The sequence below is a fragment of the Bufo gargarizans genome, chromosome 4 (genome assembly GCF_014858855.1).
Source record: "Bufo gargarizans isolate SCDJY-AF-19 chromosome 4, ASM1485885v1, whole genome shotgun sequence".
NCBI lineage: Eukaryota > Metazoa > Chordata > Amphibia > Anura > Bufonidae > Bufo > Bufo gargarizans.
In genome coordinates, this window is record NC_058083.1 from 528,199,767 (window position 1) to 528,226,662 (window position 26,896).

The window sequence follows — 26,896 nt, forward strand, 5'->3', positions numbered from 1 at the left end:
GCACTGGTGAGTCGGACCGGCTGCCGGGTACGTCCCCTGACGCCGTATACCAAGAACCCAGGGAGACGAGCGGAGGGGGGGGGGGGGGCTGGCCGGAAGCCCGAGCGCTCCACGCTGGAACGCACCGGCCACATGAGGTGGAGGGAGGGCGCCAGACCTCCTCAGCTCTGCCCTGCGAAAGAGCCCCATACTTACCACCAGGAGACACGAACTCAGCGAGAGGCGACCGTAGGTACCAGGAGACACACCAACACTAACCAGTGGATCACCAAGAACCGGAACGCCCACTGTGATGAGGTAAGTGGGGGTTTAAGAAGGCTCAAGCCCCTCCCACAAATGCAGGCTGAACCTCAGCCTTACCAACATATCGAAATGAAATATAGTGAAAACCTAACTCAGTTTCAATCTGAAACATCTGTTGGCTGGGAGATATCTGTTGTACTTTCTTTTTTTAAAATTTTTATTCCAGTTTTTATTCCGATATCCGATTCATGTATTCATTATCTTTATATTCTCTAGGCTATTGGGTTTTTCTTAATTGCATATCATTGTTTATTACCATTTTATGGTCACTGATTTTATATTTTATTCTATTTGCAATTAATTATTATTAATATATATATATATATACTGTATACATGTTTCCTTTTGTCTTCAACTCAGCGCAGATAAAAGAGCTCTACTTAGCTCTTGTTTTGTTTATGAAAATAAGTTGGAATCTCCTCGATTATAGATCCTGACTTGTTTACATAAATAAAAGAAGTAGTGTAAATATAGAAGAAGGAGGATTGTGAAAAATGTCAAATTCCACAGTGGACCTCTACTCCCCCTATGCTAATCCTTGCAATTTGTTATCTCTAAGTAGACAACTAACTCTAGTTTTTGTCTCCGCTATGGCACTTTTACTGCTTTTTGTGATTATATATATATATATATATATATATATATATACTGCTCACTACGATAAAGGAGTCATTATGAGGAACACCACTTGTATGTGTCTCTGTGTGGTGACCTACGGCCGGCTCACTCAACATCAGAACTATTAGGACACCACATCAAATCAGAAGGTTGTGCTCCCAGGAGGGTTAGGTCACTTGACCCTCACCACAAGTCACACCTACCCCGACTATAACTCCTAGTGGCTGTAGGACCTTTGATGATGTCACAGTCATGTGATCTTTACATGGGAGGGATGTAAATGTTAGTGGCTGTAGGAACTTTGATGATGTCACAGTCATGTGATCAGTATCATGGGAGGGATGTAAATGTTAGTCTCTTAAGGACCTTTGATGTCGCAGGACTGTGCTATAGGTGTGTATTCAGATGAAGAGAGAAGAGGGTTTACACATAGGACCGTACAGTAAAGGGGCTGCTGGGGTAGGACAAAAGTGTTTTACTTGGGACTGTATGTAGGAGGGAGCGAGGTTTTGAGATCTCCTAGACTGCAGAGTTAAAGGGGTTGTGTCACTTAAGCAAATGACATTCATCATTAGGGTTGCCACTCGTACAGGAATGACCCGGACAGTCCAGGTTTGTAATCCTGTGTTCGGGTACAAGCCTTTCTCAGACCCGGGCACAGCGATCATCTGGGAGTGATGCGATGCTAGCGCACAGCGGAGCTGACTTAAGACACGCCCATGCTCCCTTCTGTTCAGGTTTGGCTTTAAGATAAGGTGGCAACCCTATTCATCATGTAGAGAAAGTTAATACAAGGCACTTGTTATGACGAACCTGCAATCCATCAGTGGTGGTCGTGCTTGGTCTATAAGACATCTCAGTAGCTAAGTCATCTCCATTGTACTCTGTTCCTTTATAATTCCCACTTCCTCAGCCACTTTATTTGTGTGAGATTTTCTTCCAAATATGATTTTTCTCAGTCCTCTGTATTTCCTTCAGGCTTCTTAGGTTCATCCTTTTAAAGCTGATGGTTCTTTCCATAAATGACCCACCAAGGATGGAGAAGGACAGAAACCACATGGCTGCAAGGATATTAGACCTCACCCTGGAGATCATCTCCTTGATAACTGGAGAGGTGAGAGTCTCACATGACATCACTCTTATCTCTAGTAATAAAACAGGAAAATGTCTGGAAAGGTGAAGGATTCTTAGAATCTCTGTAGTGATCGGCGTCTCCCCATACACAGGATTACACAGTAGTGAAGAAGTCGTCTGGTGAGTGTGTGACACCCCGGGTGTCAGGAGGATGGAGCAGGACCCAGAGCCCCATCACCGAGCCTTCCACTCATTCCCTAAAACATGAGCAGAAGATCCTAGAACTTACCACCAGGATCACTGAGCTGCTGAGCGGAGAGGTGAGCGCTGCTGGGAATGCTGGGACATTATACAATAACACCAAGGGAGGGGTCTGGTAATGACTGTATCCTTGTGTTGTCAGGTTCCTATAAGGTATCAGGATGTCGCTGTCTATTTCACCATGGAGGAGTGGAAGTATTTAGAAGGACGCAAGGATCTGTACAAGGACAGAAACCACATGGCTGCGAGGATATTAGACATCACCCTGGAGATCATCTCCTTGATAACTGGAGAGGTGAGAGTCTCACATGACACCACTCTTATCTCTAGTAATAAACCAGGGAAATGACTGGAAAGGTGAAGGATTCTTAGAGTCTCTGTAGTGATTGGCGTGTCCCCATACACAGGATTACACAGTAGTGAAGAAGTCGTCTGGTGAGTGTGTGACACCCCGTGTGTCAGGAGGATGGAGCAGGACCCAGAGCCCCATCACCGAGCCTCCACCTCATTCCCTGATACATGAGCAGAAGATCCTAGAACTTACCACCAGGATCACTGAGCTGATGAGCGGAGAGGTGAGCGCTGCTGGGAATGCTGGGACATTATACAATAACGCCAAGGGAGGGGTCTGGTAATGACTGTGTCCTTGTGCTGTCAGGTTCCTTTAAGGTGTCAGGATGTTGCTGTCTATTTCTCCATGGAGGAGTGGGAGTATTTAGAAGGACACAAGGATCTGTACAAGGATGTCATGACGGAGAATCACCAGTCCCTAACGTTACCAGGTAAGAGGAGACCAAATTTTGTGACTTTTTAGCTTTTTCAGATGCTCTTGCCACTTTTTATGGGCTGGAGGAATTAGACTGTGGGTGTGACCTCCACCAGCCGACTGATTTAACAAAATTTGCACCAGAAAACTGGCACAAATTACACCAGAAATCTACTCCAGCTCCTGGCTAGAATAGATTTCTGTTCTGGAGCATGGACAACGGTATATGTGGGTATTTATTAAGAGGCTTGCATCTCTTAGGCCCCATTCGCACATCCGTAACAGATCCGCAAAACACAGACACTGGCAATGTGCGTTCTGCATTTTGCGGACCGCACATCGCTGGCACTAATAGAATATGCCTATTCTTGTCCGAAATTGCGGACAATAGGACATGTTCTATTTTTTTCGGGAACAGAAATGCGGACCCGGAAGTGCGACGTTCTGCTGCAAGTGCTCAGGGGCGACGTTCTGCTGCAAGTGCCCAGGGGCGACGTTCTGCTGCAAGTGCCCAGGGGCGACGTTCTGCTGCAAGTGCCCAGGGGCGACGTTCTGCTGCAAGTGCCCAGTGGCGACATTCTGTTGCAAGTGCCTAGGGCGATGTTCTGGCTGCAAATGCCCAGGCCCCTCTGTCCTCTACTGGTGAGCCGCGACTCTAACCGGCGCATGCGCACTGCACACGTCTAAGCCTCTGCCCAAAGTGGGCAGAGCACTGCGCATGCCTGGGCCTGGCGGTGAAGTGTGCGGGCCAGAACTGAAAAGCATAATGCCAGATCATTACAGGGCGGGCCAGAAGATACTGTGGGGAGGGGTTAGGAGTGCAAATCATCGAGAAGCCTGGGCACTTGCAGCCAGAACGTCGCCCCTCGGCACTTGAAGCCCAAACATTGCCCCTGCGCACTTGCGTGCCCTCATCTGCATAACTTTATAAACTCATTTTTTTTAGCCTTACTAGATGGGACAAGAACAACACAGGCACTGTTATAATCATATGTGAAAACTTGGTGACGGACTCCCTTTAACGATTACGTACTTTTCGGCTGTAGACCCCTTCACATGTTGAGGAGCTCGATCTTTCGATCCCTTGACTAGAAAAGGAAGAACATCTCCATTATGAATTTACGTATTCGAGACATCGGAGAGATGTGTTATATGTATTTTTTGCAGGCTGCATGTGCAGTACACCAGTCCTTCAGGGTGAGCGAATGTGAGGTCACGGGGGTCAGTTAACAGACCGAGGGTTGCTCTTAGTACTCACAGTTTGTAGTATACCCTGGCATGGTCTGGGGCACTCTCTAGATATAGGGACCAGGCCGGGTGATAGGTGAGGTGCCCTGGGTGTTGCAGGTTTAGCGTGCCTGTGGCAAGATCCCCTACAGTTCGTGATGCCAGTGCCGGTAACGGTGGCACACCAATTGTTAGTAAGAATAATAGAGGTGCACACGATTGTAGTGAAACTAGAATTCTTCTTTACTGAACAGTTCAACTATGTACAATCTCCAGACAGTTCCACATGAAGAATATTTGGTAACAGGCAGGCTTTACAAAGGTGGCAGGTAGAATCCTAGCAAAGTGACTCAGAGGGAAATAGAACTCACAGATCAGGCTGTACTTTCTGCAGAATCCTGTCTGGCTTTCTCCAAGGCCCGTATGCCTAATAGCTGGCTTTATCCTTGGGTAGGGAAACCTCCTCTGGTATGAATCCTCTTGCTGACAATGAACTTCTGCCCCTCAGCTTTCCACTTGGCTGGGTACGATTAGCACTGCTCTGTACTTTGCAAGATGCAGGATAACTCCGGAGGAAACTTCTTCTCCTGGACTCAGGTTGGGAACCTGGACTATCTAGCTGCATGTTAGAAGCTGAAACTAAGCTACTCCATGACTAGCTCCCTCTACAGCTTAGGAGGAGAAACTACACCCCTAGCAGGCCCGGTACACAGGAAATAACATGAAATTATGCATTACAATGCAATACAAAATACCATGACCATGTTCCACAGGAGGTAGGGAACAACATGACCCAATTAACCCTTGACTAGTGCCCACCTTTACGTAGTGGGACACTACACATGCTGAGCACGTGATTAGATCCATAACCACAAGAACGGGGGAGTTGTAGTTAATGTGATGTTTGCTGTCAATGGACATAGATTTAAAGGGAATGTGTCCAATTGTTTAAATCATATTTTTATAATTATATGTCAATCACAGAAAGGACCACCCACTTGGCATACAACTATATATCAGTCTGATCGGCTCTTTTTGCTCTGTAACATGCTGCCCGCAGATTGCACTGTTTTTCACAGTGATCAGGTTTTCTTTAATCCTTTCAAAACTGGGTGATTTTCAGTTTTTCCATTTTCATTTTTTACTCCCAGCCCCCCCAAAGCTCAATAAAGCTTAATTGGTTAATAGAAAAAATACTTGTGCTTTGGTAAAAAAGAGAAAATGTTATTTCATTTTCAGGTGAAGACGGGATAAGCGATGTCCATGAACATCTCCATTTACCTTCCTGTCATGAAGCAGAAGATAACAACACCACACAAGATGATTCAGTAACTCCTAATGTACCCTCGGTCCTTCACAGCGGAGATCTATCCACCGATATCGCTGGTTATAAGAAACCCTCATCTAATCAATCATTGATTGGCAAAACAAGAACTAAACAGAAACGTGGGAAAATATTTCCACGTGAGAAACGTTTTAAAAATAAATCTAACATTTCTTTGCAGGAGACAAATCACAGAGATAAAGGGTCATTTTCATGCACTGAATGTGGAAAATCTTTTATGAGGAAATTCTTTCTAGTTATACATCAGAGAATTCACACAGGAGAGAAGCCGTATTCATGCTCAGAATGTGGAAAAAGTTTTATTCTTATACCATCTCTTGTGGGACATTTAAGAACTCACACAGGTGAGAAGCCAAATTCATGTACAGAATGTGGGAAATGTTTTGCCCATAACTTAGCTTTTTTTAATCATCTGAGAATTCACAAAAGGGAGCAACCATTTGTATGTTCAGATTGTGGAAAATGTTTTAATCAAAAAGCGGTTCTTGATCAACATCTAAGAAGTCACACAGGAGAGAAACCATTTTTATGTCCTGAATGTGGGAAATGTTTTACTCGGAAAGCATATCTTGTGCAACATATAAGAATTCACACAGGGGAGAAGCCGTTTTCATGTTCAGAATGTGGGAAATGTTATACCTTTAAATTTTCTCTTCTTCTTCATCAGAGAAATCACAAAAAAGAGAAGCCATATTCATGCTCAGAATGTTTAAAAACTTTTAGTCAAAAATCGCATCTTGATAGACATCAGAAAATTCATAAAAAAGAGAAGCCATATTTATGCTTAGAATGTTTAAAAACTTTTAGTCGAAAATCGCATCTTGATAGGCATCAACAAACTCACACAAGAGAGAAGCCATTTTCGTGTTCAGAATGTGGAAAGTGTTTTAGTCAAAAATCAAATCTGAATAGACATCAGAAAACTCACACAGGAGAGAAGCCGTTTTCATGCTCAGAATGTGGAGCCCGTTTTGCCCATAAAAGAGTTTTTCTTCATCACTGCAGAACTCACACAGGAGAGACGTTTTCATGCTCAGAATGTGAAAAATGTTTTAGTAAAAAATCGAGTCTTGTTAGACATCTCACACAGAGTAGAAAACATTGTAATTATCAGATTGTAAGAAACGTGTAGGACCATTCTGTTAGGTGTAGGACCTGCTGTCTAACAATGCCTTCAGATGTATACATAACATCATATTAAATTAACTTCATACACCATGCTAAAAACTGTGCAGTATAACAAAAAAATACAAGTCACACGTCCCCTTCTAAAAAGACCTTTAGGCCGAGTTCACACGAACGTGTGTGACCCGTGCTGCGGCCCGCAAATTGCGGGCCTCAATGCATGATCGCCTGCCGTGAGTCAGCCGCATCAGATCGCGGACCTATTCACTTTTATGGGTCCGCGATCCGCCCGTTCCGCAAAAAGATAGGACATGTTCTATCTTTTGCGGAATGGAAGTACGGGACGCAACCCCACGGAAGCACTCCGTATTGCTTCCGAGGGGTCCCGTTCCGTGCGGCCGTTCCATAATTCCGGATTTGCGGACCCATTGAAGTGAATGAGTCTGCATCCGTGATGCCGAATGCACACGGAACTGTGGCCGTGTATTGTGGCCCGCAATACGCCCACGGATCACACACGTTCGTGTGAACTAGGCCTTAATCAGTCAGTTGATCAGCCACACTCATCTAATAGTAGACATTTTGTTTTCATCATAGTAGGAACACATCCAGAGATTAGGGAGTAACTGTTAGATCAGTGGTTGTCCTACTGCTGGGGCCCCCACCAATCAGGAGAACAGGAACCTTGTACCCACATGGTTCCCCAATATGAACGAAGCGGTAGCTATGTCCGGTATTGTTCATTTGGTTATGGTTAACCCCTTATTAATAAGATCAATTTTCATTTTTGTATATTTGTTTTTTCCCTCTCTGCTTACAAGAGCCATAACATACATTTCTGCTCAGTCACATGGAGACTTAGTTTTGCAGGACAAGTTATATTTTGTAGCAGCACTATTTAATTTTTTTGTATTAAAACCTTAAAAAAAACCTCTGCTTCTCCATATTCTTACAGCTATAACTTTTTAATATATACAGTGCCTTAAAAAAGTATTCATACTTGAACTTTTCCACATTTTTCATTTTACACCCTCAAACTTAAATGCATTTTATTGGGATTTTATGTGATAGTCCAACACAAAGTAGCAAGTATGTATGAAGTGAAAAGAAAATGGTACATAGTTTTCAAAAATTTTAATAAACATAAATCTGGAAAATGTATTCAGCCCCCCTGAGTCAACACTTCGTAGAACCACTTTTCACTGTAATTACAGCTGCAAGTCTTTTGGGGCTTGTCTCTGCCAGCTTTGCACATCTAAAGGTTGAACTTTTTGCCCATTCTTCTTTGCAAAAAGGCTCAATCTCAATCAGATTGGATGCAGAGCATCTGTGAACAGCAATTTTGAAGTCTTGCCGCAGATTTTCAATGGGATTTAGGTTTAGGACTTTGACTGGACCATTCTAAACCCTTCCATTGTAGCTCTGGCTAAATGTTTAGGGTCATTATCCTGCTGGAAGATGAACCTCCGCCCCAGTCTCAAGTCTTTTACAGCCTCTACCAGGTTTTCCTCCAGGATTGCTCAGTATTTAGCTCCATCGATCTTCCCATCAACTCTGACCAGCTTCCCTGTCCCTGCTGAAGAAAAGCCTCCCTACAGCCTGATGCTGCCACCACCATGTTTCATGGTGGCGATAGTGTGTTCAGGGTGATGTGCTGGGGTAGTTTTCTGCCACACATAGCATTTTGCATTTAAGCCAAAAAGTCTAACTTTTGTCACATCTGACAAGAGCAATTTCTTCCACATACACTACTTACAAAAAGTTAGGAATATTTGACTTTCGGGTGAAATTTATGGAAAACTTAAAAAGGTTTACGCTACAGTGATATTATATCATTAAAGTCGGGCATTTAAGTAGAAGCAGCAATGGGGATTTCCTAATCTCAAACAATTTACTGAAACAAAAGCCAAATGATGTAGATCTTCACTGTCATCTTCTTCTCCATTTGGTCCGTACAACTTCTTTCAGCTGCTCCTCGTCTCTGCAGAGTGTGACACACAGACATTTTAGCTTCCTCGCTTTTCTATCGTCATCCCCCAACCTGGAGTCCCCACAGTGTTATCCTGCTGCTCGCTGTGCTCCCCAATACCCCCAAACAGTACATATCTAAATGGGGGGGGGGGGCCTTGACTTGAGTCATCTACTGATCAGTGATCATCAGAGCATTAGAGCTGCAGGAATAAATAACATCTAAATGTCTGGTGGGGTAGATGGGGGGGGTCGAGGGCTGATGGGGGAAGGGGGATTAGATGATCTAACCCAGCCCCCCTTCCCCCATCAGCCCTTGTCCTACCACCCCATCTACCCGTACCCCTGCAAAACGTATTAGTTTTTATTCTGTCTTGTTGACCGGATTATGTTTATTTATATTAAGATTATGTGGTTAATGTCTTATATGACTTGTTTTTGCACTTTATTTCTATCTTTATATGGATCTAAAGAGGTTGTGCATTTGTTTACAGCTATAGTTAATTGGTACATTAAACTGTGCATATTTATGTGTGATTACAACAGTAAGTAATTAGTAAAGACTCCACAAGTTGGGGGGGGGGGGGGGGGGCGCACTTGGGCAACTCAGCCTCTGTTGGTGGTGGACCTTGTCCCAGTCCTGCCCCCAAATACTGTCCTGAAGAAAAATTAGTGCCCCCCCCATAGTAATAGTGCTTCTCCAAGTCCCACCAATAGTAATTTCCTTCTAGAATGCCCTCATTAGTAATACTGTACCCTACAGTGCCCCCAACAGTGATAATGCTCCCCAAGAATGCTCCCATTAGTAATACTGCCCCCTACAGTGCCCCCAACTGTGATAACGCTCCCCAAGAGTGCCTCCATTAGTAGAAGAGCCTTCCAGTACTAATAATGTCCTCACAGAGGCCCCAGTAGAAATAAGGCCCCCTATTGTTCCCCCAGTGGTAATAAAGCTATCTACAGACCCCTCAGTAGAAATAAGGCCCCCATAGCGCTCTTAGTAGAAATAAGGTGGATCTATAAGTCCCTCCTATAGAGCCCCCAGTAGTAATAAGAACGCCTTATGTCCCCTGGATTTATAATACCCCTACAGTGCCCCCAGTATTTATACTGCCCCCTACTGTTATAATGCCCCCTTTAGTGCCACCCGCCGTAGTTATATACCTCCCTCTGCCAGAGAGTCCCATGTAAATAACATTACACCATTTCTCCAGCCCCCTCCAATTTACAGTCCCATGTAAATAACATCCATCTATATCTACAGCCCCCTTAAAAATACAGTCCCATGTAAATAACATTGCCTTCTCCCCAGCCACCTTCAACATACAGTCCCATGGACATAATATCACCCCCTCCCCAGCCACCCCCAACATGAATTTCCATGTAGTCATCACCCACTCACTCCCCCTTAAAAATTCAGTCCCATGTAAAAAACATCACTCCCTCCCACAGCTGCCATCAACATACAGTCCCTTGTAAATATCATTACTGCCTCATCCAGCCCCCTCCAACATTTGGTCCCATGTAAATAACATCACTCCCTTCCACAGCTGCCTCCAATATACAATCCCATGCAAATAAGATCATCCCCTCCCACAGCTGCCTTCAACATACAGTCCCATTTAAATAACATCACCCTGCCCCCTGAAACATTCAGTCCCATGTAAATAACATCACTACCTCCCATAGCCGCCATCAACATATAGTCCCATATAAATAACATCACTCCCTCCCTCAGCCCCCTCCAACATTCAGTCCCATGTAAATAACATTACTCCCTCCCTCAGCCCCCTCCAACATTCAGTCCCATGTAAATAACATCACTCCCACAGCTCTCTCCAACATACAGTCCCATGTAAACATCACCCCCTCCCCAGCCACCTCCAACACACAGTTCCATGTAAATATCATCCCTCCCTTCAGCCCTAACATACAGTCCCAGTTAAATAACCACAACTCCCAGCATTGCTCTGCATCTTCTTTCACTTACCTCTCCTCATGTAGCAGACATCACCACAGCTTCTTCCCCCAGGACTTCTCCTCTTCACTGCCATCCTCTCCTGCACTGGTCACATAATGGTGACATCATCGCAAATCCTTCTCAACCACTGCCTGTTTTACTGGTCACATGACCTGTGATGTCATCACAGGTCCTTCAGATCTTCCAGTGTATTTGATTCAATTGTATTGAATTTGATTTAGTTGTATCTAGCAGGCAGGCAGGACAGTCGGGGCCTGGGAAAAAACATCAGGGGCCCAGGCCCCAAATGTTTTAACCTAGCAACGCCCCTTCACTCCATTTAAGGTCCCCCAGTCTCCAGCAGCTGTTCTCTAATAATGCGACCTCGATGAACTAGCGCCTGGACGTCCATGAAGATGAAATTAGGCCTGTGTTGTTCATGCAGAGGCACAATGACTGAATTAATGTTATTCAAGTAATATTGGCTTGTCACTCTACCATTTATAAAGTGTAGGGCAGTTCTGTATTGACTAGACACACCTGCCCACATTGTAACACCACCACCACCAAAGGCTCGTCTGGTGACAACAGTGGCTGATGCACAGCGCTCTTCTTCACTTCTCCAACATCGTTGGCGGACATCATTTCTCATCAGCGTTAATCGACTGTTATCAGTGAACAGCACTAAGGCCCACTGGTCCCTCGTCCAGTGTAGATGCACCCTGGCCCATGCAAGATGATGACACCTGTGCCTGGTGGTGTGGTCAGGTACCCTTGCAGGTTGTCCAGCATGCAGACCACGCTGATGTAAACGGCTTTAAATAGTCTGAAATGACACTTGAGTTAAATGTGCCTGGAGTTGTGTGGTATTCATCATCCAGTTCCGCAGGACATTATTCACAATGAAGCGGTCATCAGTGTGGGATGTGGCCAAAGGACGTTCACTTCTATGCCTTTCTGTGACTTCCAGTCTCTCTGTATCTCTGTTGCAACCTGCTGATGACACTCTGTGACACTCTAACCTCAGTGGCCACTTCTGTCTGAAAATATCCTGCTTGAAGCCTCAGCAATGGCGAGGTACTGTTCATCAATTATTAGGTCTTGTCTTGGTCTCATGATGTCAAAATGTGAACAGTATGATGAGGAGGACTGTTTAACCAGCTAACTGTTTTGCCCGAGTCCAGCTCGGGCAGTGGGAAAAGTAGCTAACTGGAGAGGGAGGGCTACTTTAGATGCTGCTATCTCCTGAATGGTAGCAGCTAGAAACATGCAAACTGGTCTTGTTTGAAAGCTGACAATCCAGGCTGACAAGTGCATGTCATACTTTTAGTCCGGCCACCTCCCGGCATGCGCTGCCGCCGGAACTCCGCCCCACCCCCATTATAGTCAATGGGGCCAGAGCGGTAGTCTGGTGGCATGAGTGCACTAGCAGCAGCATGGATCTGACAGGCTGTTCACCCACCTGAACAGCCTGCTGGAGTCCCTTGCCGCTAGTGTGAAACTAGCCTTAGCTCTGTTATGTCTGGAAACTTGTTTGCATCTGGAAAAACTGTCATTGCCATTGAGTATCATTGAAGCCACTGGTGTATCTATAGGGGTCGCAGCAGTCGCAGTTGCCAGTGGTGCTGTAATTTTCCCTTCATAAGATGCATTGCATCTTATAAAGGTAATACTAGTGAGCGCTTCCATAATGGAAGCACTCACTAGTCTGCAGGAGGCGGGGGAGTGAAGCACTGTTATCGCTGTACTTACCCCTCCTCCCTACTTGCTCCCTATCACCTAACGCTGCAGGCAGGTGACTGTGCAGCGCAGGCCTTGAGAAGAGAATGAGGAGACCGCCGGACCAGGAGAAGAGCTGCTGAGCAGGAGAGGTAAGCTACTTTATGTTTTTGAAATCTGATTTGAGGTCAGATATGGGGGTTTGGAGGTCTAGTGGGGGTCTAGAGGTGTAATGGGGGTCTAATTTGGGGTCTGGATGTCTAATGGGGGTCTGGAAGTCTAATAAGGGTCTGATTGGGGTCTGTATGTCTAATAGGGGTCTGATTGGGGGTCTGGAGGTCTACTGGGGGTCAGATAGTGGGGGTCTGGAGGTTTAGTGGGGGTCTGATTGGGGGTCTAGATGTCTAATGGGTGTCTGGAGGTCTAATAAGTGTCTGACTGGGGTCTGGAGGTCTGATTAGGGGTCTGGAGATCTAAAGGGGGTCTGATTGGGGGTCTGAAGGTCTAATGGAGGTTTTGTTTAGGGTTTGGAGGTCTAATAGGGGTCAGGTATGGGGGTTTGGAGGTCTAGTGGGGGTCTGGAAGTCTGATTTGGAGTCTGTAGGTTTAATGGGGCTCTGATTGGGGATCTGGAGGTCTAATAGGGGTCTGATTGAGGGTCTGGAGGTTTAATGGGGGTTTGATTGGGGGTCTGGAGGTCTAATGGAAGTCTAATTGGGGATCTAAAGGTCTAATGGGTGCCTGAATGGGGTCTAGAGGTCTAATGGGGTCTGATTTAGGGTCTGAAGGTCTAATGGGGTCTGGTTTAGGGTCTGAAGGTCTAATGGGGGTCTGATTTGGGGTCTGGAGGTCTAAAGGGGGACTGATCGGGGGTTTGGAGGTCTAGTGGGGGACTGGAGGTCTGATTGGGGGTCTAGAGGTCTAATGGGGATCTGATTGGGGGTGTGCAGGTCTAATTGGGGTCTGAATGGGGTTCTAGAGGTCTATTGGGGATCTGATTGGGGGTATGGAGGTCTAATGGGGCACAGATTTGATGGTTTTAAGGTCTTGTAGGGGCCTGGAGATCTGATGGAGGTCTTATTGGAGGCTAAAGGTCTAATGGGTGTCTGACTGGGGTCTTGAGGTCTAATGGGAGTCTGATTGGGGGTCTGGAGATCTAATAGGGGTCTGATTGGGGGTCTTAAGGTCTAATGGGTCTGGTTTAGGTTTTGGAGGTCTAATAGGGTCTAATTGGGGGTCTGGAGGTCAAAAGGGGGACTAATCGGGGGTTTGGAGGTCTATTGGGGGTCTGATTGGGGGTCTGGAGGTCTAATAAGGGTCTGATTGGGGATCTGAAGGTCTAATTGGGGACTGATTGGGGGTTTGGAGGTATAATGGGGCTTTGATTGGGAGTCTGGAGTTTTAATGTGCCAGTAATAAGCTGCCCCCCCAATGTGCCAGTAATAAGCTGGTCAATTTAGACCTTCGGTTTGCGGCTTTTTATTGTGAGGCGGCGGTGCCATCGGGTCCCCCCATGTACAGGCCTGTATATTATACTGTACCCCATGTATAGTCCTGTATATTACACTGCACCCCATGTATAGGCCTGTATATTATACTGTACCGCATGTATAGTCCTGTATATTATACTGCACCCCATGTATAGTCCTGTATATTATACTGCACCCCATGTACAGTCCTGTATATTACATTGCACCCCATGTATAGTCCTGTATATTACACTGCACCTCATGTACAGTCCTGTATATTATACTGCATCCCATGTATAGTCCTGTATATTATACTGCACCCCATGTATAGTCCTGTATATTACACTGCACCTCATGTACAGTCCTGTATATTATACTGCACCCCATGTACAGTCCTGTATATTATACTGCACCTCATGTATAGTCCTGTATATTACACTGCACCCCATGTATAGTCCTGTATATTATACTGCACCCCATGTATAGTCCTGTATATTACACTGCACCCCATGTATAGTCCTGTATATTATACTGCACCCCATGTATAGTCCTGTATATTACACTGCCACCCCATGTATAGTCCTGGATATTATCACTGCACCCATGGTATAGTCCTGTATATCACACTGCCCCCAATGTATAGTCCTGTATATTATACTGACCCAATGTATAGTCCTGTATATCTACACTGCACCCCATGTTATAGTCCTGTATATTACACTGCACCCCATGTATGTTTTACTGTATATTACTACTGCACCCTCATGTATAGTCCTGTATATTACACTGCACCCCATGTATAGTCCTTGATAGCTACACTGCACCCCCTGTATAGTCCTGTATATTACACTGCACCCCATGTCTAGTCCTGTATATCACAGCTGCACCCTCATGTATAGTCCTGGTATATTACTACTGCACCCCCTGTTAATAGTCCTGTATATTTACACTGCACCCCATGTAATAGTCCCGTATATCACACTTCACCTCATGTTTAGTCATGTATATCACACTGCACCCCTGTACAGTCCTGTATATCACACTGCACCCCGTGTATAGTCCTGTATATTAAACTGCACCCCGGGTATAGTCCTGTATATTACACTGCACCCCATGTATAGTCCTTATATTATACTGCACCCCAGTATATTCCTGTATATTACACTGCACCCCGTTATGTATAGTCCTGTATATTACACTGCACCCCATGTATAGTCCTGTATATTACACTGCACCCCATGTATAGTCTGTATATTCACACTGCACCTCCATGTATCAGTCCTGTATATTACACTGCACCCATGTACAGTCCTGTATATCACACTGCACCCCATGTATAGTCCTGTATATTACACTGCACCCCGTGTATAGTCCTGTATATTACACTGCACCCCATGTATATCCTGTATATTACACTGCACCCCATGTATAGTCTGTATATTAACTACTGCACCCATGTATAGTCCTGTATATCACACTGCACCTCATGTATTAGTCCTGTATATTACACTGCACCCCATGTATAGTCCTGTATATTACACTGCACCCCATGTATAGTCCTGTATATTACACTGCACCCCATGTATAGTCCTGTATATTACACTGCACCCCAGTGTATAGTCCTGTATATTACACTGCACCCCGTGTATAGTCCTGTATATTACACTGCACCCCGTGTATAGTCCTGTATATTATCACTGCACCCCATGTATAGTCCTGTATATTACACTGCACCCCATGTATAGTCCTGTATATTATACTGACACCCCATGTATAGTCCTGATATATTACACTGCACCCCATGTATAGTCCTGTATATTACACTGCACCCCCGTGTATAGTCCTGTATATTACACTGCACCCCATGTTATAGTCCTGTATATTACTACTGCACCCCATGTATAGTCCTGTATATTACACTGCACCTCATGTATAGTCCTGTATATTACACTGCACCCCATGTATAGTCCTGTATATTACCTGCACCCCATGTATAGTCCTGTATATTACACTGCACCCCATGTATAGTCCTGTATATTACACTGCACCTCATGTATAGTCCTGTATATTACACTGCACCCCATGTATAGTCCTGTATATTACACAATAATCCACTGTATGAGAAATATCTTTAAAATGTTTTATTATGAAAATTTTACATTATAGTTAAATATCTGTAATCATCTCACACACAATGTATGTCACACCCATCATCTTGTATGTAATTTATCACTCCCACCATCTCACAATGTATCACTCCGGTCATCTATTTCTCATACACAATCTATCACTCCCATCATCTCACAAATCGGGTTAGATTAACAGTAAAACAGTCCCTAGCAACCAATCACAGCGCTGCTTTCATTTGTCTAAAGCAATTTTATTCGTGAAAACTGAGAGGTTGAGAGATTTAGATGGAGATGGGACAGATGTGGTGAAATGGTCAAAAAGAAAAACAGTCCTTGTTGCCCATAGCGACCAATCACAGCGCAGCTTTTATTTTCCAAGAGTGGAATACGAAATTAAATCTGCACTGTGATTGGCTGCTACAGGGACCAAAGTCCTCTGGGGTCATATATCCCACCCCCCATCTCCAAATCTATGTGAAAAGAATGAAAAAACATGAAGAAAATTTTAGACAAGAACATGTATGTACATGATGTGATATTAAAAACATGAGTTCAGTACATCCAATATGGCCGCTCTCATGCTAAGGCACTTCTTGTGATGTCATCAATAGATGCTTGTCCCCCTGGCCCCACCCTCCTCTGGCATGACCTTTTTACTTGTGATGTCATAATGGGCATGACTCATTTACTTATGACATAATAATCAGGGGGTGTGGTCTAATCCCATAAATTGGGGTCACGCCCTGACAGCAGTGTCAGTATCTCTAGCTGTCTCTCACCATGGGGAAGTCCTGGAAGAAGAGGAGGTTGGTGCCAAAGACGATTCCTGAGGTGAATGCTTTAGAGAAAATGGATGTCGGCCCTCGACAGTATCCCGATGATGTAGATATGAAGTCTGATCACGGTGATGATGAGAAAATGGATTTTGGCCCTCGCCAATATCCGGACGATGTGGAGATGGAGGACCTTCCGGGGAACACCACTAACATCAGGGCCTTAAGTACCCGGAAGAGAAAGCGGCCAAGCTGTATCATCTGCCGCCGGCTATAACATCTGCCGATAGGCCCTTACTATACCATCTGCCCCTTGGCCACCATATAACATCTGCTGCTTGGCCCCATTTACCATCTGCCGCCTGGGGCCATTTACCATATGCGGCTTGGGGCCATTTACCATCTGCAGCTTGGGGCCCACTTACCATCTACCCCTTGGGGCCCACTTACCATCTATAGATGGTTTCTGCCATCCAAACCATCTGAAATTCCAGTGAAGACGAGCAGAGCACCACCAGGTCCAGTAAGTTTGGCCGCTTCCCTCCGTCTTCTCCTTGTGTTTTTGTAAACCGTTTTTTTATTTGGGTGTTTTCTCTTCTAGGATCCGACTACAAAATAACATCAGGAACCTCTGGTGACAATATTCTGTCCCTGAAAATCTGCCAGAGGTGCGACCCCCGACCTCCTCTCTACAAGTTAGCGGACCTGAATCCAGCCAATCCTGAAGACGGAGCCAGAGCTGCAAAAGAATAATTTAAAACCTAAAACCTTTTACAAATAAAAATTGTGTTTTTTTAAAGAAAAAATTGTGTTTTATTTCTCTTAATTATCAAATTGCATAAATCGTACTCAGCATCTATTTTCCATGGGTATCCTAAGGGTATAGTAAGTAAGCTCAGAGCTGGATCCTGAAGGGGCGCGTTACCAATATTTAAAAGCGTTATATTTAAAGTCACACATTTTTGCACAAAATCTGCATGTGCTAAAGTTTGTGACTTTTATTATAGCCGGAAAACTAGTACAAGTCTCAAAATAACTGATCCCCCCCGTTAATACTCCATCCACTAGTTTTATCTCCATTAAGGGTATGTTAATAAAGTGTGAGCCCATTACATTCAAGATGGCCGCTCTGATGCTACGCCATCCTTTGTGATGTCATCATTGGCATGGTTACACTTTTTGTGATGTCACCATTAGAATCCTGGCACGATAACGCTTCTTTTTTTCCTTAGAAACACTATCTGTGATGTCATCGGCTACAGAGTCTGAGTGTAATAATCAGTGGCATGACTGCGGGGCATAGATAGGGGTCAGCATGGCCCCCAATCCAGATAACGCCGCACCATGACTACTAGTAATACAGCTAAATAGTGACTGAATATTTCCACCGTACTGTTACTAACAGACCACTGTAGGAAGATCAGTATTACCCCCATACATTAATAACATAGTAATATAGTGTGTACGACTAGGGCTACACTGCGACTTTTTGTAGCGCGACTGATTGATTTTAACTATTGAATGACAGCTGCAGTCCACAAGATTGTATTCAACTGAATGCATTCATTTGGATTGCAGCTGTAGTTCAATAAAAAATTAGTCGCGCAACAAAAAGTTGCAGTGTAGCCACAGCCTAAGGCCTGATGCACACGGCCGTTCCATGCATTGGGGACCGCAATTTGAGGTCCCCAAGACATGGGCACTATCCGTGCGACTCCCGAGATGGATTCAGACCCATTCAACTTAATTGGGTCTGTGATCCGTCCACACCACAAAAAATAGAACAAGTTCTATTTTTATGCGGCGCAGAGGCACGGACAGAAAACCCATAATGCTTCCATGGGGTTCCGTGCCTCCGTTCCGCACCACACCTTCCGGATTGCTGACCCATTCAAGTGAATGAGTCTGCATCCGTGATGCGGTGAGCACATGGCCGGTGCCCGCATATTGCGGACCTGCTGTTTGTGGACCGCCATAAGGGTTCACGCCTGGCAACGGCCATGTGCTACATACGTCCATCTAGTTCAGCCTGTCATCCTGCAAGTTGATCCACAGAAAGACAAAAAAAAACTACAAGGTGAAAGACAATTTTCCTTATTTTAGCGGGGAAAATTCCTTCCAATCAGGCATCAGAATAACTCCCTGGATCAACGACCCCTCTCTAGTAGCTATAGCCTGTAATATTATTACACTCCAGAAATACATCCAGGCCCCTCTTGAATTCCTTTATTGTACTCACCATCACCCCTTCCTCAGGCAGAGAGCTCCATAGTCTCACTGATCTTACCGTAAAGAATCCTCTTCTATGTTTGTGTACAAACCTTCTTTCCACCAGACGCAGAGGATGTCCCCTCGTCACAGTCACAGTCCTGGGAATAAATAGATGACGGGATAGATCTCTGTACTGACCCCTGATATATTTATACATAGTAATTAGATCTCCCCTCAGTCGTCTTTTTATAAAATTTATTATTTTCCCGTGTTGAGCGCAGTGACATCACCGCAGGTCCTTCTATCTTCATTCAGCAGGACCTGCGGTGACGTCACCTGGTGAGCGCGGTGATGTCACCGTAGGTCCTTTTGCAGGTCCTGAAGAAAAAAAGATACCGGCTGCGTGATCAAGTGGATGAGGTGAGTTTATTTTTATTTTTAACCCCTCAGTAGACATTTTATTTAGCATTCTGTTTTAATAATGCTATTAACACCCGAACACCGAACCCGAACTTCAGTGAAAAAGTCCGGGTTCGGCTCCGGATACCCGAACTCGCCCAACTCTAGCCATGAGGGATCCGTCTTGAACACCATTGAATGTCAATGGGGGATGGATCCGTTTTCTATTGTGTCAGAGAAAACAGATCCGTCCCCATTGACTTGCATTGTGTGTCATGATCCATCTCGTTCCACACCACATGGCGGACAGAAAAACGCTGCAGGCTGTGTGTTGGTGTCCGCCTCTGTGGAATGGTGACTGAACGGAGGCAAACTGATGCATTCTGAGCGGATCCTTTTCCATGCAGAATGCATTAGGGTAAAACTGATCCGTTTTGTACCGCTTGTGAGCAGGGCCGTCTATACAAAGAGAAAAAAAACCTCCCAGGCTGTGAGCTGTGCGCTGCGATTGGCCGGCGCTGCAGCCTAGGAGAAGGAGACGCCCACAGGACAAGGGAAGACCCGCCTACTATAACTTAAGGAGCAAAGGTACCGGAGCCTATAACGGGAGAACGGAGCGGCGCCTGGGGATAATAGTAAGTGCAGTGAGATCCCCGGGCGCCGCTCTATATGGCAGCATACTCAGTTCACATAGTTTATACAAGTGAAAGGTCCTCTTTAACTGTGGAGCTTTTTTGTGTGAAGATTGCATCAGAAAAGGTGACAGGGGCTGTTATGTTAATATACTGTAAACTACTGTATGTATAGTGGGGTGCTGTATACTGTGTGGGGGGGGGGCTATATACTGTGGGGGACCTGTATACTGTGTTGGACTGTATACTGTGGGGGGGGCTGTATACTGTGTGGGGCTGTATACTGTGGGGGGGCTGTATACTGTGGGGGGGCTGTATACTGGGGGGGCCTGTATACTGTGGGGGGGGCCTGTATACTGTGGGGGGGGCTGTATAGTGTGGGGGGGCTGTATAGTGTGGGGGGCCTGTATAGTGTGGGGGGCTATATACTGGGGGGGTGTATACTGTGTGGTGGGCTGTATACTGTGTGGTGGGCTGTATACTGTGTGGGGGGCTGTATACTGTGTGGGGTCTGTATACTGTGGGGGTCTGTACAGTGTGGGGAGCCTGTGTAGTGTGGGGGGCCTGTATAGTATAGGGGGCTGTATATTGTGGAGTGCTATACTGCTGTACTGTATACTGTGGGGGTCTGTATACTGTGGGTGCTGTATAGTGTGGAGGGCTGTATCGTGTATAGTGTGGGGGGCTGTATACGGTGAGGTGCTATACTGTGAGGTGTTGTATACTGTGGGGTGCTGTATACTGTGAGCTGCTATACTGCTCTACTATATACTGTGGGGTACTGTATAGTGTGGGGTGCTACACTGCATACTGTGTGGTGCTGTATACTATAGGGTGCTATACTGCATACTGTGGGGTGCTGGGGTGCACTGTAACACTAGGGTGAGCCGAGCCCTGGTCTGCTTCCTGCAGAGCGGTGCCCACTTCCAGCCTGAGCCCAGCTGCCCAGAGCACTGATCCTGAGCCGCTAGAGTCTTCAGAACTGGAACTATTTAGAGTCATTCACTACTCTACCAGATGTGTGGATTTTTTGTGTGTGTGTTGTGGTGGAAGGCGTGGTCCAGGGGGCCCAAGTAAATTTTTGCCCAGGGTCCAATCAATATTAAAGATGGCCCTGCTTGTGAGAGCCCATGATGGAACTCAGAAACGGAAAGCTGTCCACTAAAATTCCTCGGTCCTTTTCCATGTCAGTGTTACCCAGTGTTTTACCATTTAGTATGTACGGGTGACTTGCATTATTCCTTTCCATGTGCATAATCTTACATTTGTCAGTGTTAAACCTCATCTGCCACTTCTCTGCCCAATAGTCCAAACAATCCAGATCCATCTGTAGCAGTATACTGTCCTCTGTAGTATATAAGACTAATGGGGGTTTGATTTGGGGTCTGGAGGTCTAATGGGGGTTTATTTGGGGGTCTGGAGGTCTAAAGGGGGTCTAATTGGTGGTATGGAGGTATAATGGAGATCTTATAGGGGGTCTGGGGGTCTAATGGGGGTCTGATTGGTAGTCTAGAGGTCTAATGGTGATCTGATTAGGGGTCTGGAGGTCTAATGGGGGCACAAATATAAGGGTTTTGAGGTCTAGTGGGGGCCTGGAGGCCTAATAGAGGTTTTATTGGGGGTCTAGAGGTCTAAGGGTCTGATTGGGGGACTGGAGGTCTTATGGGGGTTTTAGTGGAGGCATTGAGGTCTAATGGGGGGTCTAATTGGGGGTCTGGAGGTCTAATGGGGGTCTGGAGGTCTAATGGGGATCAGATATTTGGGTCTAGATGTATTATTGGGGGTCTGGAGGTCTAATGGGGGTCAGATATGGGGGTTTGGAGGTCTAGTAGGGGTCTCTAGTTTTAGTTCTGATTGGTCTGATTGGGGGTCTAAAAGTTTAATGGGAGTCTGGAGTTGTAATGGGGCTCTGATTGGGGGTCTGGAGGTCTAATGGGTGTCTGACTGAGGTCTGGAGGTCTAATGAGGGTCTGATTGGGAGTCTAGAGGTCTAATAGGGATTTGATTGGGGGTCTGGAGGTCTAATGGGGACTGATTGGGGCTCTGGAGGTCTAATGGGGCACAGATATAAGGGTTTTGAGGTCTAGTGGGGGCCTGGAGGTCTAATAGAGGTCTGTCTAGTGGGGGTCTGGAGATCTAATAGAGCTTTGATTGGGGGTCTAGAGGTCTAATGAGGGTCTGATTGTAGGTCTTATGGGGGTTTGATTGGGGGTATGGAAGTCTAATGTGGGCTCTGATTGGGGGTCTGGAGGTATAATGAGGCTCTGATTGGGGATCTGAAGGTCTAAAGGGGGACTGATTGGGGGTTTGGAGGTATAATGGGGCTCTGATTGGGGGTCTGGCGTTTTAATGGAGATCTGATTGTGGGTCTAATGGGGGTTTGATTTGGGGTCTGGAGGTCTAATGGGGGTTTATTTGGGGTCTGGAGGTCTAAAGGGGTCTAATTGGTGGTATGGAGGTCTAATGGAGATCTGATAGGGGGTCTGGAGGTCTAATGGGTGTCTGACTGAGGTCTGGAGGTCTAATGAGGGTCTGATTTGGAGTTTAGAGGTCTAATGGGGATTTGATTGGGGGTCTGGAGGTCTAATGGGGACTGATTGGGGCTCTGGAGGTCTAATGGGGCACAGATATAAGGGTTTTGATGTCTAGTGGGGGCCTGGAGGTCTAATTGAGGTCTGTCTAGTGGGGGTCTGATTGGGGATCTGAAGGTCTAAAGGGGGACTGATTGGGGGTTTGGAGGTATAAAGGGGCTCTGATTGGGGGTCTGGAGGTCTAATGGGGGTTTATTTGGGGGTCTGGATGTCTAAAGTGGGTCTAATTGGTGGTATGGAGGTCTAATGGGGGTCTGATTGGGAGTCTAGAGGTCTAATGGGGATCTGATTGGGGGTCTGGAGGTCTAATGGGGGTCTGATTGGGAGTCTAGAGGTCTAATGGGGATCTGATTGGGGGTCTGGAGGTCTAATGGGGACTGATGGGGCTCTGGAGGTCTAATGGGGCACAGATATAAGGGGTTTGAGGTCTAGTGGGGGCCTGGAGGCCTGATAGAGGTTTTATTGGGGTCTAGAGGTCTAAGGGTCTGATTGGGGGACTGGAGGTCTTATGGGGGTTTGATTGGAGGTATTGAGGTCTAATGGGGGGTCTTATTGGGGGTCTGGAGGTCTTATGGTGGTCTGGAGGTCTAATGGGGATCAGATATTTGGGTCTGAATGTATTATTGGGGGCCTGGAGGTCTAATGGGGTCAAATATGGAGGTTTGTCGGTCTAGTGGGGGTCTCTAGTTTTAGTTCTGATTGGTCTGATTGAGGGTCTAGAAGTTTAATGGGAGTCTGGAGTTGTAATGGGGCTCTGATTGGGGGTCTGGAGGTCTAATGGGTGTCTGACTGAGGTCTGGAGGTCTAATTAGGGTCTGATTGGGAGTCTATAGGTCTAATGGGGATCTGATTGGGGGTCTGGAGGTCTAATGGGGACTGATTGGGGCTCTGGAGGTCTAATGGGGCACAGATATAAGGGTTTTGAGGTCTAGTGGGGGCCTGGAGGTCTAATGGAGGTCTGTCTAGTGGGGGTCTGTTGGCCTAATAGAGGTTTGATTGGGGGTCTAGAGATCTAATGGGGGTCTGATTGGGGGGTCTGAAGGTCTAATGGGGGTTTGGCTTAGGGTCTGGAGGTCTAATAGGGGTCTGTAGGTCTAATAGGGTTCAGATATGGGGGTTTGGAGGTCTAGTGGGGGTTTCGAGGTTTAGTGGGGTTCTGATTTGAGGTCTAGAAATCTAATGGGGATCTGGAGGTCTAATTGGTGTCTGACTGGGGTCTATAGGTCTAATGGGGGTCTGATTGTGGGTCTAAAGGTCTAATGGGGGTTTTGTTTAGGGTCTGGAGGTCTAATGGGCATCAGATATTGGGGTTTGGAGGTTTAGTGGGGGTCTGGAAGTCTGGTGGTCTCAAGGTCTAACAGGGCTCTGATAGGGGATCTGGAGGTCTAATGGGGGTCTGATTGGGGGTCTGGAGGTCTAACGGGGGGGGGTCTGATTAGAGCTCTGGAGGTCTAATGGGGGTCAGATATGGGGGTTTGGAGGTCTAGTGGGGATCTGGAGGTTTAGTGTGGGTTTGATTGGGGGTCTAGAAGTCTAATGAGGGTCTGGAGGTCTGATGGGGCTCTGATTGGGGTCTGGAGGTCTAATGGAAGTCTGATTGGGGGTTTTGAGTTCTAATGGGTGTCTGATTGGGGTCTGGAGATCTAATGGGGTCTGAAGGTCTAATGGGGGTCTGGTTTAGGGTCTGGAGGTCTAATGGAGGTATGGAGGTCTAAACGGAGACTGTGGGGTTTTCAGGTCTAATGGGGGTCTGATTGGGGGTATGGAGGTCTAAAGGGGGTCATTTGGGTGTCTGGAGGTCTAATGTGAATCAGATATGGGGGTTTGGAGGTCTAGTGGGGGAATGGAGGTATACTGGAGGTCTGATTGGGGGTCTAGAGGTCTATTAGGGAACTGATTGGGGGTCTGTAAGTCTAATGGGGGTCTAGAGGTCTAATAGAGATTGAATTGGGGTTCTGGAAGTCTAATGGGGTCTGATTGGGGCTCTGGAGGGTCTAATGGGGTCAGATATGAGGATTTTGAGGTCTTGTGGGGGTTTGGAGGTCTAATAGTGGTCTGATTGGGGGTCTAGAGGTCTAATAGGGGTCTGATTGGGGGGGTCTGGAGATCTAATGGGGGTCTGATTGGGGCCTGGAGGTCTTATGGGGGTTTGATTGGGGTATGGAGGTTTAATAGGGGGTCTGAGACATGGATAGAGGTGTCAGCAGAGTGCACTGTGGTCAGACAGAAAATAAATTCAAAAAGAAAAGAACTTCCTGTGGAGCATACAGCAGCTGATAAGTACTGGAAGGATTGAGATTTTTAAATAGAAGTAATTTACAAATCTGTGACAAAACTTTCTAGCACCAGCTGATTTAAAAAATAATAATAATTCCACCGGAGTACCCCTTTAACCACCTCAGCCCCGCTAGCTGAAACCCGCTTCATGACCAGAGCACTTTTTACACTTCTGCACTACACTCCTTTCACCGTTTATCGCTCGGTCATACAACTTACCACCCAAATGAATTTTACCTCCTTTTCTTCTCACTAATGGAGCTTTCATTTGGTGGTATTTTATTGCTGCTGACATTTTTACTTTTTTTGTTATTAATCGAAATGTAACGATTTTTTTGCAAAAAAATGAAATTTTTCACTTTCAGCTGTAAAATTTTGCAAAAAAAACGACATCCATATATAAATTTTTCGCTAAATTTATAGTTCTACATTTTTTTTTTAATAAATATATATTTTTATTTTCCAAGTCATAATATTAATACATAAAACAATATTAATCACAGCGGTGTGCCCAGCATGGCAATCATAGACGTCATTACAAGAAAAATTCTACACAACATCCTAAGGACACCCTCAAAGTATTATATAATAATAAACTATATAACCCCCCCATTGGCTGCCGTCACTCCACTCATTATTATATAGAATAGTATCAGTATTAGTTATAGCTATGCAGTTATGCGTGCAACTCTCCGTTTCCTTTCAATGTCCTCATATACCTTAATTCTTTGGAGGTATGAACCCCACTCCCTTATTGAGGGCGGGGAGACAGAGCCCCAATACTTTAACAATATAGCCTTAGCAACCATCAATCCCCGCATCCAAATCCGTCTAGCCTGAGGCGGGACTTCCACTTCTGACCCATAATCCCCAAAAATCACTATCAAAATTCCCGGGTTATAGTTCATTGAACTCTCCTTTTGTAGGGTAGCGAAAACCTCATCCCAATAACTCCTTATTTTGCTGCAGCTCCAAAGCAGATGAACATAGTTTGCATTAACATATCCACATTTAGAGCAGCAGCAATTCCCGATCTTTATTTTGGGGAAATTCTCCTTGGGTTTTAGGCGTATAATACAATCTTTGGAGTATCTTAAATTGAATTAACCTATGCGCACTGGAAACTGTCGCCTTTCTCACATTCCTATAAATAGTAGACCACTGTAGAATTTTTTTTTTTTTTGCATAAGTTAGCGGATATTGATTTTTTTTGTTTTTTTCTCACAAAGTCTCACTTTCCGCTAACTTAGGACAAAAATTTCAATCTTTCATGGACTCAATATGCCCCTCACGGAATACCTTGGGGTGTCTTCTTTCCGAAATGGGGTCACATGTGGGGTATTTATACTGCCCTGGCTTTTTAGGGGCCCTAAAGCGTGAGAAGAAGTCTGGAATATAAATGTCTAAAAATGTTTACGCATTTGGATTCCGTGAGGGGTATGGCGAGTTCATGTGAAATTTTATTTTTTGACACAAGTTAGTGGAATATGAGACTTAGTAAGAAAAAACAAAAACAAAAACAAACAAAAAATTTCCGCTAACTTGTGCCAAAAAAAATGTCTGAATGGAGCCTTACAGGGGGGTGATCAATGACAGGGGGGTGATCAATAACAGGGGGGTGATCACCCATATAGACTCCCTGATCACCCCCCTGTCATTGATCACCCCCCTGGTAAGGCTCCATTCAGACGTCCGTATAATTTTTACGGATCCATGGATCGGATCCGCAAAACACATGCGGACGTCTGAATGGAGCCTTACAGGGGGGTGATCAATGACAGGGGGGTGATCAATGACAGGGGGGTGATCACCCATATAGACTCCCTGATCACCCCCCTGTCATTGATCACCCCCCTGTAAGGCTCCATTCAGACGTCCGTATGATTTTTACGGATACATGGATCGGATCCGCAAAACACATGCGGACGTCTGAATGGAGCCTTACAGGGGGGTTATCAATGACAGGGGGTGATCAGGGTGATCACCCCCCTGTCACTGATCACCCCCCCCTGTAAGGCTCCATTCAGACGTCCGTATGATTTTTACGGA

At 45.6% G+C, this 26,896-nt stretch overlaps 1 protein-coding gene across 1 annotated transcript; it reads left to right on the forward strand.

Annotated features, from left to right (window-relative positions):
* The first annotated feature begins 1,270 nt into the window (after positions 1-1,270).
* LOC122934780 (zinc finger protein OZF-like) lies at positions 1,271-7,074 on the forward strand. The gene is made up of 5 exons (XM_044290477.1): positions 1,271-1,314; positions 1,900-2,035; positions 2,148-2,315; positions 2,915-3,038; positions 5,489-7,074. Exons 2-5 carry the CDS (start codon positions 1,928-1,930, stop codon positions 6,724-6,726), a joined length of 1,638 nt encoding a protein of 545 aa, XP_044146412.1. The 5' UTR covers positions 1,271-1,314; positions 1,900-1,927; the 3' UTR covers positions 6,727-7,074.
* The last annotated feature ends 19,822 nt before the right edge of the window (positions 7,075-26,896 follow it).

What these genes read in the sequence shown, in the direction of transcription:
- LOC122934780 (XM_044290477.1), top strand. Translation starts at nt 1,928, where the DNA reads ATGGTTCTTTCCATAAATGACCCACCAAGGATGGAGAAGGACAGAAAC. An exon ending in CTGAGCTGCTGAGCGGAGAG is followed by an intron (nt 2,316 to 2,914) that starts GTGAGCGCTGCT and finishes TTGTGCTGTCAG; the next exon opens with GTTCCTTTAAGGTGTCAGGA. An exon ending in CCAGTCCCTAACGTTACCAG is followed by an intron (nt 3,039 to 5,488) that starts GTAAGAGGAGAC and finishes TTTCATTTTCAG; the next exon opens with GTGAAGACGGGATAAGCGAT.